Raw genomic sequence first — 13,901 nt, forward strand, 5'->3', positions numbered from 1 at the left:
CATTCCTTACTGCGGTCGAAATAGAAGAAAAATACCCCTTAACATTGCCACCTGGAATGTTTGCACACTAATTGATAGTGATGAAAATGGCAGACCACACTGCAGGACAGCTCTTGTCCCCCATGCACTGCAAAGATACAACATTGACATAGCTGCCTTAAGTGAAACTCGTCTTTCAGAAGAGGACACCCTAACAGAGGTAGGAGAAGGATACACATTCTTCTGGAAAGGTTATCCAGCAAATGAATGCAGAAACCATGGTGTTGGTTTTGCAGTGAAAAACAAAACTGCTAAGTAAAATCCCAGACTCACCAGCTGGCATCTCGGAGAGGTTGATGTCCTGGCGCATCCCACTTGCAAAAGGTCGTTATGCCACTCTCCTGAGTGCTTACGCTCCTACACTGGACAGTGAAGATGAGACAAAAGACTCTTTCTATGAATTATTAGACTCAGCCATTAACCAAACTCCAAGGGAAGATAAACTGATCCTCTTAGGTGACTTTAATGCCAGAGTGGGAAGGGAACACCACATCTGGGGAGGCGCCATCGGTCATCATGGTGTTGGCAATATGAATAGCAATGGACTCAGATTGCTCTCCTTATGCTCAGAACACAACCTAATCATCACCAACACCCTTTTTCAGCTCAAAAACAAGCGCAAAACTTCGTGGATGCACCCAAGATCAAAACACTGGCACTTGATTGACTATGTCATAATCAAAAAGCGAGACCAGCAAGATGCCGTCCAGACCCGTGCAATGAGAGGTGCCGAGTGCCACACAGATCACAATCTAATACGTGCTAAGCTCAAGCTAACCATCCGTCCTCTTCTTTCTCGCAAACCTCCCTCAAAGAAATTAAACATTCCTGCTCTGAAAGACACCTCTACTCGGAACAACTACCGTCACGGGATAGCAAGAAAGCTGGCTGAGATCCCTAACATTGATCCAAACAACATCGACAATGAGCTTGACTCTGAGTGGACAAAACTGAAAACTATAATTCAGGAAAATGCAGAAGAAACCCTTGGCTTCTCCACACGACGTCATCAAGATTGGTTTGATAACAACGCTGATGGTATACATGACCTAATCACAGCAAAAAATAAAGCGCACGATGCATGGCTCTCACAACCTACTTCTGTGGCTCTCAAAGAAAACTTCCAACAGCTAAGATCAGAAGTGCAGAAAATACTCAGAGGCATGGAAAATAACTGGTGGAATGACCGGGCAAAAGAAACTCAATCATACGCAGATGCAAATGATCAACATAGTCTCTACAACTCTATTAAAATTTTATATGGCCCAACAAAAAGTAGTATAACTCCTGTTCGCTCTCTAGAAGGAAACCTCCTAAAAAACAAACAGGAGATAATAGATCGCTGGGCACAACATTTCAGCTTGATCCCTAACCAACGAAATCTTGTAGAGCCTAATATCCTCAACAACATCCCTGATGTTCCTCACTCAGAAATCCTATATACCAACCCCACTTTCCCAGAAACTATACAAGCCATCAGGGCCATGAAAAACAACAAAAGCCCCGGCCCTGATGGTCTACCAGCTGAACTATTCAAGGAGGGGGGCTACTTACTCCATCAACATCTCCACAACCTTATTCTCTCTATTTGGAATATGGAAGAAGTCCCCCATGAGTGGCTTGTCTCAAACATTGTCACCATCTACAAACGTAAAGGGGACCGTTCCCTCTGTGACAATAGCTGAGGCATCACCTTGCTCGGCGTTGCAAGTAAAATCCTGGCAAGAATAATGCTTGCAAGACTTTGCAAACACATTTCAGAAAATGTACTACCAGAGACGCAATGTGGCTTTCGTAAAGAACGCAGCACTTGTGACATGATATTCGTGGCCCGACAACTACAAGAGAAATTCCTTGAGCAAAACCGTGATCTTCACATAGCCTTTATCGATCTAACAAAGGCCTTTGACACGCTGAACAGAAACCTTTTATGGACTGCTCTCTCTAGATTTGGAGTACCTCCGAAATTCCTTAACATTCTAAGAAACTTACACATTGATATGCAAGCCTGTGTAAGTATGGGTGGTAGTAAATCACAACTTTTCATGGTAGAAACTGGAGTAAAACAAGGATGTATCCTGGCTCCAGTGATATTCAACATCTACCTCACTGCAGTCATCCTCCTGAGCCACCAACAAGTCAACGAAGAAGATCAATTGAAAGTGCAGTTTCGACTAGACGGAAACTTATTCAACCTTAGGCGCCTCCAGTCTGTGACAAAAACAACAATGACACACCTAATGGAACTCCAATATGCAGATGATTGCGCTCTAGTGGCTCACTCACCAGACGCCCTCCAACGCAGCCTTACCATTGTCTCATCAATTTACCGAGCCATGGGGCTCAAAGCTAACATCAACAAAACTGAAATCCTATCCCAGCAAATAATTGCAGGAGATCCCCCAGTATTTCATCTGAATGGGGAAGCCTTCAAACAAGCTGATAGCTTCATCGACCTTGGAAGCATCTTCACTAAAAAGCACAATATTGATGAGGAAACAGTTGCCCGGATAAATCATGCCTCAGCATCTTTCGGCCGACTCAGGTCCAGAGTCTTCCTAAATCACCACCTCAAGACAGAAACTAAAGTAGCTGTGTACAGAGCTGTCTGTATGTCCACCTTGCTATATGGAGCACAATCATGGACGGCTTACCGTCGACATGTAAAACAACTTGAGGCATTCCATATTCGCTGTCTTCAGCGTATATTAGGGCTCACATGGCAAGACAAAGTACCTCACTCTGAAATTCTCCACCGTTCAAACCTGCTGAGTATAGAATCCACATTGGCAGAAAAACAACTCAGGTGGATCGGCCCCGTCATCCGTATTCCAGAACATTGCCTTCCTCGCCAGGTCCTCTACAGTCAGCTCCCTGAAGCTCGGCGTAATCCAGGGGGTCAGATAAAGAGGTACAAGGACAACATCAAAGATACGCTCAAGAAGTGCAACATACAACCTGAGCAACTAGAAATGAACGCCTCTGACAGACCACTATGGTGCTCACTCTGTAAAGCTGGAGTCAATCAACTTGAAGACACCCGGAACCAGGCAAGACAACAGCGCAGGGAGAGAAGACAAAACCGTCAACCCAGACCTGACTTGCCAGTTGTGTGGCAGAGTGTGTGGATCCAGAATTGGTCTTCACAGCCATGCAAGATGGCACCAACGACAACAGATCTAACTTCATCCCCATCACAGCGAAGCAGAAGTCGTCTTCGACTCGAAGGACAGCAATAAGTAAGTAAGGATCATCTAGTAGCCAACAAGTTCTGACTTTGTGGGGTTCCCCGACTGTGGATCTGTTCGCAACAGCTCTGAACTTCAAGCTTCCGCTGTACTGCTCCCCAGTCCCGGATCCCAAGGCGCTCTGGCAAGATGCCTTCCAACAACGGTAGGACAACATCGATGTTTACGCCTTTCCCCCGTTCTGTCTGATGAGGAGGGTGCTCAACAAGACAAGAATATCGGTCAATCTTTCAATGACCGTCATAGCTCCGCTATGGCATCACGCCGAATGGTTTCCGGACCTTCTGCAGCTTCTAACGGAACTTCCGAGAGAACTCCCTCCGTGACTCGATCTACTCAGACAACCATATGCCAACATCTTCTACAAAGCCGTAGCTTCACTACGACTTCACGCCTGGAGACTATCCAGCATCTCCTCGCTGAGAGAGGATTTTTGCAACAAGTTGCGATCAGGATGTCTGGACATCTGCGAAAGTCATCCGCATCTGTCTACCAGGCAAAGTGGAAAGTCTTCTGTGGTTGGTGTCGTGGAAGGGGTATCTCTCCACTCGATGCCACTATTCCAACAATAGCGGAATTCCTCGTGTATTTGCGGGAAAAAATGCGCCTTTCAGTCTCGGCAGTGAAAGACTATCGCTCAGAGCCTTAAGTCTAGCCTTCAGGCTCAAAGGAATGGACATTTCTTCTTCGCTGGAACTTTCCCTACTCATACGAAGTTACGAACTTACCTGCCCTCAGTCGGAAGTGAGACCTCCTCCATGGAACGTGGTTCGAGTTCTCAGGTCTCTTAAGAGACCTCCCTTCGAACCATTGCTCCCCAGTCCCGGATCCCAAGGCGCTCTGGCAAGATGCCTTCCAACAACGGTAGGACAACATCGATGTTTACGCCTTTCCCCCGTTCTGTCTGATGAGGAGGGTGCTCAACAAGACAAGAATATCGGTCAATCTTTCAATGACCGTCATAGCTCCGCTATGGCATCACGCCGAATGGTTTCCGGACCTTCTGCAGCTTCTAACGGAACTTCCGAGAGAACTCCCTCCGTGACTCGATCTACTCAGACAACCATATGCCAACATCTTCTACAAAGCCGTAGCTTCACTACGACTTCACGCCTGGAGACTATCCAGCATCTCCTCGCTGAGAGAGGATTTTTGCAACAAGTTGCGATCAGGATGTCTGGACATCTGCGAAAGTCATCCGCATCTGTCTACCAGGCAAAGTGGAAAGTCTTCTGTGGTTGGTGTCGTGGAAGGGGTATCTCTCCACTCGATGCCACTATTCCAACAATAGCGGAATTCCTCGTGTATTTGCGGGAAAAAATGCGCCTTTCAGTCTCGGCAGTGAAAGACTATCGCTCAGAGCCTTAAGTCTAGCCTTCAGGCTCAAAGGAATGGACATTTCTTCTTCGCTGGAACTTTCCCTACTCATACGAAGTTACGAACTTACCTGCCCTCAGTCGGAAGTGAGACCTCCTCCATGGAACGTGGTTCGAGTTCTCAGGTCTCTTAAGAGACCTCCCTTCGAACCATTGCTCCCCAGTCCCGGATCCCAAGGCGCTCTGGCAAGATGCCTTCCAACAACGGTAGGACAACATCGATGTTTACGCCTTTCCCCCGTTCTGTCTGATGAGGAGGGTGCTCAACAAGACAAGAATATCGGTCAATCTTTCAATGACCGTCATAGCTCCGCTATGGCATCACGCCGAATGGTTTCCGGACCTTCTGCAGCTTCTAACGGAACTTCCGAGAGAACTCCCTCCGTGACTCGATCTACTCAGACAACCATATGCCAACATCTTCTACAAAGCCGTAGCTTCACTACGACTTCACGCCTGGAGACTATCCAGCATCTCCTCGCTGAGAGAGGATTTTTGCAACAAGTTGCGATCAGGATGTCTGGACATCTGCGAAAGTCATCCGCATCTGTCTACCAGGCAAAGTGGAAAGTCTTCTGTGGTTGGTGTCGTGGAAGGGGTATCTCTCCACTCGATGCCACTATTCCAACAATAGCGGAATTCCTCGTGTATTTGCGGGAAAAAATGCGCCTTTCAGTCTCGGCAGTGAAAGACTATCGCTCATCCTTAAGTCTAGCCTTCAGGCTCAAAGGAATGGACATTTCTTCTTCGCTGGAACTTTCCCTACTCATACGAAGTTACGAACTTACCTGCCCTCAGTCGGAAGTGAGACCTCCTCCATGGAACGTGGTTCGAGTTCTCAGGTCTCTTAAGAGACCTCCCTTCGAACCATTGCGCCAGGCTTCAGATCGCCACCTAACTTGTAAGACGGTGTTCTTGCTAGCTTTGGCTTCGGCCAAGCGAGTTAGTGAACTTCATGGTCTCTCGTATAACATCGCCCATTCAAGGGTATTGGCGGAGGTAACGTTCAAATTCGTTCCTGAGTTTATTGCTAAGACTCAGAATCTGGGGGTAGTGGACCCTCGGTTCGACTTCTTCCAGATTTCGAGTCTCCGTTCTGTAACAGATGACCCAGACCATCTCCTACTGTGCCTAGTAAGGAGTTTGAGGCTATATCTCAAAAGAACTAGTGCAGTCCGTCCTCAGGTGCAAGCGTTGTTTGTTAGCACAGGGAGGACTAAGAGGAGGGTCACCAAGAACACCATCTCGGCATGGATTCGTAGGGTGATCCATCTGTCCCTGAATCCAGACCCTCCTCTGTCACGTCGCCCTAGAGCACATGATGTCAGGGGTGTAGCTACGTCTCTGGCCTTCAAAAAGAATTTCTCAGTGACGCAGGTTCTTCAAGCGGGGGTGTGGAAGCGTCAGACAACCTTCACAGCCCACTACCTGCAAGACATGACCCACAGGAGGCTCAATACGTTCTCTATCGGCCCTGTGGTGGCCGCACAACAGCTGGTTTAAAACCTCAAGCTCCTTATTGGACAAGTAGCAGAAGGTTGAGGGTATTGTTACCCAGTTTTAGTCTGCATGAATGAAAAGGTTTGTCTGGCCCTTATTCTTTTCTTCATCTTCCCCTCTCTTGGGGAAAGCAGCATCTTGGGTTCTCTGCACAGTTGACCTCAAACCGCTGCAGGTAAACCATGTTTCCTTGTGTTCCTAGTATTAAGCTAATACTGTCACGTCCCCATACCCTGATGAGGTGGTATTGGGAGAGTCTTAGCCTAAAGTTTCCATCTAAAGAACTACAGGTCAACTTCTTAGGATGGGTCACACTATTATACCTTCATACACTGCTTGCGTAGGTCGCAGTCCGCAAGGTTCTAGCGAGGTGCAGGGGATCCTTATTTTTGAGTGCTGACACACTCAAATAACAAGCCCCCGGGCAAAGCCAAAAGCCAGTACTGGCTGGGACGTCCACCCTTCCTTATGGGTGAGTCACCCATATTAAATAGCGTGGTTTGTATGTCAGTTATGGAACAAATGACAAATTCGTAGATAATTTGTATTTTTCCTAACTATACAAACCTTAGCAATTTAATCAAACTTGCCCGCCAGCCCAGCCCTATGCCCCGTGAAGTCCTACCTCCTAGCAAAGTGAGCTCAAGCACAGGTGTGTGTGAGGGGGAGGGGGGGGGGTTAGCAAGCTACCCTCCCCTACCCCTGCTAACTAGCGATGGGGTAGTAAACCCTCGTTAAAATTCTAATGTCTCGTCATTTCAGCTATGCCGAAAGTAATACCCCTATTAAATAGCTAAGGTTTGTATAGTTAGGAAAAATACAAATTATCTAAGAATTTGTCATGTTATTCTTGTATTTTTATATTTGTTATTTTGAAAAATTCCTGAGTAGTGATGTATTGCGTGGTGGTTTTTTTTAGATCTTTACTACCTCTTGTTCATTGATGAAGGTTATTTTTCTTCCTTTACTGAATCCATCATTGAGAAGATTGATTATAGGTTTATTCTTTTTGTTTACCTCTTTATTTGACTTGGAAAGGGAAAGAAAATTTTCTATACTTATCTATGAAAAGTATTTTAACGTTTGCAAACAGATATTTCATGGGAAATCTTTCTTTTAGAACCTACTGCTGTAATTGATTTGTATTTTGAAGATGTTGTAAAACATTGAAGAGTCTACTCGCTGGTTGTTATACTCTAACCAAACTACTTTACCTAGCTAGTTTTTAATCCCAGTTTATTCCACTGACCCTTTTGTATTTAGATCAGGCATGGGCAACCTTCAGTCCACCGGCCATATGCGGCCCTCGATGTGTTGTTGTGCGCCCTGAAGACTTTCTAGGTTACTGAAGCTCTATATATTTATAACAATAATCATCATTAGGAAATAATGAAAGACGTCAGTTTTAAGTAAAACTTTCATACCAAGATAAATAGAACATGGAAGAATTAATAGAGAATTCAGTATATTATTGGGCAAGCAATAGTTTTGGCGCAAGTATTATCATGCTGCCCTCTCTCACTTAGATATATTAAAATTGGCCCCCAGTCGACGAACATTTGCCCATGCCTTATTTAGATCCATTGATTAGACATCTGTAATACAGTTGTTAGATTTATAGCACAATACGGGACTGTATATGTTATGAAATTATGACATTTTGAAAGATGAAGAATCTCACTTTTATTCTTGTTTCTACAGAAATTTTACGACGACGATGTAACTAAGTATGCTTTACTTAACACGAAAACAATACTGGAAGTCAGCAATGATGTAAGTAACTTTTTTTTTATATACCGTACAGTATTTGTACAACTATCGTCTTTCTGTGTTTGGGATGATTATGAATATTGTTTGAAGTACATATTTAATGTTGATCAGAATTCGTACAAGGTCATACCATTACCAGACATAGCCTTATTTGTTTGCTCAGTATAGATACTATGATGATTTATTTACTAAAAAGATATGCTGGTTACTGAAGGGGCTGACAAATCCTGTTTGATTGTGTTAAGACCTACCAAATTATTCTTTGTTCCGTAACCGAAATACAAACCACGCTATTTACATTGGGTTTACCTTTTAGCGTAGCTGAAATGGCGAGCCATTAGAATTTAACGAGGGTGTATTACCCCCGCGCTAGTTAGCGAGGGGGTAGGGGAGTGGTAGCTAGCTACCCCTCCCCCCCCCCTCACACACCGGTGAAGCTCACTTTCACTTTTGGCTCGGACTGGGACAGACGTCTCTGTCTTTGTCCCTGCTTGGCAGCCATTGTTTGTTTTGTCTTTACTTAATCACTTACTTTTCTTTTACTATATATATATATGTAAACCTTTTTTCATGTTTGTATATATATTTGAGTATAGAAATCAGTAAGTTTCCTTTTCAGAGTTTTGTGCTTGTGTGTGTAGTGTACGATATCTCCGTGGAGCCCTCGGCAGTTAAAAGCTTTGATGTGTGAAGTAAACCCGGTGTATCCAGAACTAAGGTTTTATTCAGTTAACAATTCCACTGCAGTTATACCCTGCAAACAACAAAACAAACACATTATCAGACACAGACATAAACATAAATAAACATTTGTGTTAACTAAGAAGGTACATACATCACACTTCTTATGAACGACAGGATAATATAAATAGGTTTATTTTTACCACATTCTTCCCTTCTGAGTTAAGTTCACGTGGAATAATCCTGAAGGTACTTTGGAGGTTGCCTCACTCTCTCTGACCTTCGAAGTGGAGGAGGTGAGGCTACCTGTTGAGGCACTGTACGTGATTCGTGAAGAGTGTCATTCTGAGGAGCAGTATCCACATGGGAGAAACCGCGTGCAATCTCCTGGGGAGCATTCGCAATTGACAATTCCTCAAGAACCTCGGACTGAGGTACAGGATCCCCAGCATCTGTATTTTCTCGGTTGTCACTAGCCATAGGAGCAAGATGTCTTAACCTTTTTACCCCCAAAGGACGTACTGGTACGTTTCACAAAAGCCATCCCTTTACCCCCATGGACGTACCGGTACGTCCTTGCAAAAAAATGCTATAAAATATTTTTTTTTCATATTTTTGATAATTTTTTGAGAAAATTCAGGCATTTTCCAAAAGAATGAGACCAACCTGACCTCTCTATGACAAAAATTAAGGCTGTTAGAGCAATTTAAAAAAAATATACTGCAAAATGTGCTGGGAAAAAAATAACCCCCTGGGGGTTAAGGGTTGGAAATTTCCAAATAGCCTGGGGGTAAAAGGGTTAATGAAACCGTAGTCGCCCTACCATCTGAAAGCTTCACATGAGCATACTCAGGGTTCGTCTCTACGATTTTAACCTCATCCACCAAGGGGTCGTTCTTGCTGTGTCTTACATGGCGTCTCAGGAGAGCACGTCCTCCTTGGATGAGCCAAGTAGGCAACGATTGGCCGGTAGTGGACCTTCTACTATGCAGGAAAAGGCGCTCGTGAGGAGTACTGTTGGTGGAAGTGCACAACAAGGAGCATATAGAATGGAGAGCATCTGGGAGAACAGTTTCCCACTGAGACACATCAAGGTTTCTTGTCTTAAGGGCCAATGTTAGAGTTTTCCATATAATTCCGTTATATTTTTCAGCCTGACCATTCCCTTTAGGGTTATAAGGTGTAGTGCGACTGGTAGCTACACCTTTCTTCATCAGGAAATCCTTCAGCTCTTCAAACATGAAAGATGCACCCCTGTCAGTGTGGATGTATGCTGGCATACACCAAACAAAGCAAATAGTTGCACCAAACAACTGATGACAGTTCTAGTAGTCATATCAGTGCAAGGGAAAACAAAAGGGAACCTTGAAAATTCATCCACAACCGTGAGGAAGTACTTGTTTCTAGATTGAGAGGGAACTGGGCCTTTGAAATCTAAGTTCAGCCTCTCGAATGGCTTGGTTGCTTTGATCAGATATCCCGAGTATTTGAAGAATCGAGGTTTGAGCTCTAAACACACTTGGCAAGAGGTGGTAATTTTCTTTACTTCTTCTACTGAGTAAGTTAGATTCCGCCCTCGGACGAAATGCATCATACGAGATATTCCTGGGTGACATAGGATTTCATGAAGTTCTCAGAGTTTATCAGAAGTAGTGGCACCACAGATGCGGGAGAGAGCATCAGCTGGCATGTTCTCTGTTCCTGGACGGTATACTATATCATAGTGAAAACATGAGAGTTCAACTCTCCACCTTGCTATTTTGTCATTCTTTATTTTACTGTTTGATTTAGAGTCAAACATAAACTTTTACACTACGCTGGTCCGTGATGAGCTTGAAATGGTGTCCAATTAAGTAGTGTCTCCACTTCCTCAATGCCTCCACTATGGCATAAGCTTCCTTTTCCACTGCAGAATGTCCCTGTTCACTGCGAGTGAGAGTGCGGGAGAAGAAAGCCACTGGGCGATTATTCTGTGTCAGAGTAGCTGCTATTGTATGACCTGAGGCGTCTGTTTCCACAATGAAAAGAGAGGTGGGATCAATAGCTGTTACCACAGCACCAGCAATGTCTTTCTTCAAGTTCCCGAGAGCTTGCAGTGCTTCAGTAGATAAAGGAAAACCATTGGCTTGTGTGAGAGGGCGGATTTTCTCTGAAAAGTTTGGGATCCATCTAGAGTAATGTGCAAGCAATCCCATGGTCATGCGAAGAGAAGCTGCATCCTTTGGAGGTGAAAGATTCCACAGTGGTTGCAAGCGTTCTGGGTCGGGTTTGATTTCCCCATCCGTTACTGAATACCCAAGTAATTTAATGGTTCTGACTTTGAAGTCACACTTGCTGTGGTTTAGAGTCAAGTTGTACTCTTGGCCACCTTCAAAAACCTTCTTAAATTGTGGTCATGCTCCTCCTCTGTCTCACCACACACAGTAACATTGTCTACATAAGCAAATGTACATACATACATACATATACCAAAGGCACTTCCCCCAATTTTGGGGGGTAGCCGGCATCAACAAAGAAACAAAACAAAAGGGGGACCTCTACTCTCTACGTTCCTTCAGCCTAACCAGGGACTCAACTGAGTTCAGCTGGTACTGCTAGGGTGCCACAGCCCAACCTCCCACATTATCCACCACAGGTGAAGCTTCATAATGCTGAATCCCCTACTGCTGCTACCTCCGCGGTCATCTAAGGCACCTGAGGAAGCAGCAGGGCCTACCTGAACTGCGTCACAATCGCTCGCCATTCATCCATTCTCACATCTATCCTCCTATCACCACCTACTTTTTCTTTCTTAAGGATTTCGTCAAGCACACGTTGAAAAGCAGCTACTCCATTTTTCACTCCAAATGGAATGCGATTGAACTCGTAAAGTTTACCCCCAGCTTCAAATGCAGTGTACGGTCTCTCTTCTTCTCTTATTGCAACCTGATGATATGCACTTTTCAGATCTAAGGTACTGAACACCTTGTACCGTGCAATGTTGTTCACCATCTCGTCGATATTTGGCAAGGGGTAAGCATCAAGCTCAGTGAACCTGTTTATAGTACGAGAGTAATCTACAACCATCCTCCTTTTCTGATTCTCCCCTGATGTCACCAGCACTTGAGCTCTCCAAGGAGAATTGCTAGGCCTTATTATTCCTTCCGACATCATACGCTCAATCTCCGCTTCAATGAACTTCTTGTCACTCAAGGAGTATAGTCTTGACTTATTAGCCACTGGTCTACAACCTGGCATCAGGTTCTTGAAAAGGAAAGGAGGGGTCACCTTAACAACACCTAGTGAACATATCTTCAAGGGAGGTTTCTCTCCTCCAAAATCCATTTCCAGACCAGAATGTTTCCTCAGGAAGTCATGCCCTAGAATCACATCACTACATAAGCTTTGTAACACCTTGAGTTCAACACCGTGATAAGTCTCTCCTTTTAACTCCAAGTCCACACTGCACAGACTTAAGATGTTTGAGGACAGGGAATCATCAGCCATGGAGACTTTTCCATGCTCTGGAGACATAGTTAGTTTGTTTAGGTCCACTAAATTATGACGCACAAAGCTGTCCAAACTCCCAGTATCAATAAGGGCACTGACAGGGCTACCATTAAGCTTGAGAGGTGTTATAGATTTTTCAAGACACTTAGGGGAGGCCCCCACTATACTAAGCTAGCATTGCTGAAGAATATTTTGGGCTAGAAGAGCCACCCGCCTGTTTCACAGAGCGGCACACCTTAGCATAATGTCCTTGCTTCTTACATTTCAAACACACTGCGTCCTTAGCAGGACACTGAGTTCGGGGATGCCGGTTGTTCCCACAAAAAAAACATCGAGCACTAGAAGTAGCAGCAGAAATAGACACACTGTTATTTTCAGCACTAAACGATTCCTCCTCTCGACTCATTGCTGACACAGCAGCATTAACAGGTTCTGCTGAAGAGTAGGAGGCTGAATGCTTCTGGGCCATTTCTAAAGTGCGGGCTTGTTCATAAGCAGTATTTAAGTTCAGTGTCAAATTCTCCAACAGACGCTGGCGTATTGCACCAGAGACCAAACCATTAACGAAAGCATCCCGAACATAACTGTCACACGCTTCCTCCGCAGTCACACTTTTGAATTGGCAGTCCTTAGCAAGTAGCTTCAGTGCCTGCAGGAACTGATCCAGGGACTCACCCGAGTTTTGCCTGCGAGTGGCAAGTAGATGCCTGGCAAATATTTCATTGTTCGGTTTCACGTACAAAGATGTCAGAACCTCTTCAGCCTTCTCATAAGTCTCACACTCAGAAATGTAGTCATACACACTATAGTCCATTTCTTTTAGCGATGCATATTTGCACCGACTCGCGGTGGTGCCCTTTTATTAGCTCGGAAAAGTTTCCTGATCGCTGATTGGTTAGAATTATCTTGTCCAACCAATCAGCGATCCGGAAACTTTTCTGAGCTAAAAGGGCACCGCTGCGAGTCGGTGCAAATATGCATCGCTAAAAGAAATGGACTATAGGAGCCACATAGTTAGTGAGAAGAACCAGTTTGTCAAGCGTAGGGGTAGTCAGCTGCACCGCTTCAACGAAGTTTGTAAACGTCCTCAGCCAGTGTGTCCACTTCCTTGGCGGCCTGGGCAGAGTCAGGGTCCACATCAAACCGGGATGGGCGCAGAAGCCGTTCCATGGGGACTGAATTGATTAACTGAATAAATTGAAGTAAACCCGGTGTATCCAGAACTAAGGTTTTATTCAGTTAACAATTCCGCTGCAGTTATACCCTGCAAACAACAAAACAAACACATTATCAGACACAGACATAAACATAAATAAACATTTGTGTTAACTAAGAAGGTACATACATCACACTTCTTATGAACGTCAGGATAATATAAACAGGTTTATTTCTGGGCTCGAACCTGTGCCGGCCAGTGAATAAGCTCCTATTAGCACTTATTCTTAGGTAATTTACTGCTAAATATACCAGAGAAAAAATGTAAAGGAGTGCTAGGTTAACTAGCTCGCTCACCTATTGGTGTCGGTATAAAATTGGGCGTATAATCCAGAGGTCCCGCACTATTTAGATTCATCCACGACAAAGACCCCAATAGAGGAGAGCCGTTCAACCTCACTCGGCACCAGCAACTCTGCATCCGCTCAGAACCCAACTCCTTTTTAGCACGCCTGTGTTGTAACCCGCTTTTTTTTTTGTGCTCTCGTATTTTGCCTTATTTTCCACTGGATTATGGCTTCTTCATCGGTTTCCCAGGAGACACCGTCTAAGTTAAGTACCAAGCTATGTTTTGCTGTGTTTT

The 13,901-nt window shown here is 44.6% G+C and overlaps 1 protein-coding gene across 1 annotated transcript in view; it reads left to right on the plus strand.

Annotated features, from left to right (window-relative positions):
* LOC137628717 (uncharacterized) overlaps positions 1-13,901 on the plus strand; it is a 61,899-nt gene that overhangs the window by 11,320 nt on the left and 36,678 nt on the right. The window contains exon 3 of the mRNA XM_068359871.1: positions 7,865-7,936. Coding sequence (XP_068215972.1) covers positions 7,865-7,936 — 72 coding nt within the window. The remainder of the gene's footprint in view (positions 1-7,864; positions 7,937-13,901) is intronic.

This window comes from Palaemon carinicauda, chromosome 36 (assembly GCF_036898095.1).
Source record: "Palaemon carinicauda isolate YSFRI2023 chromosome 36, ASM3689809v2, whole genome shotgun sequence".
Lineage (NCBI taxonomy): Eukaryota > Metazoa > Arthropoda > Malacostraca > Decapoda > Palaemonidae > Palaemon > Palaemon carinicauda.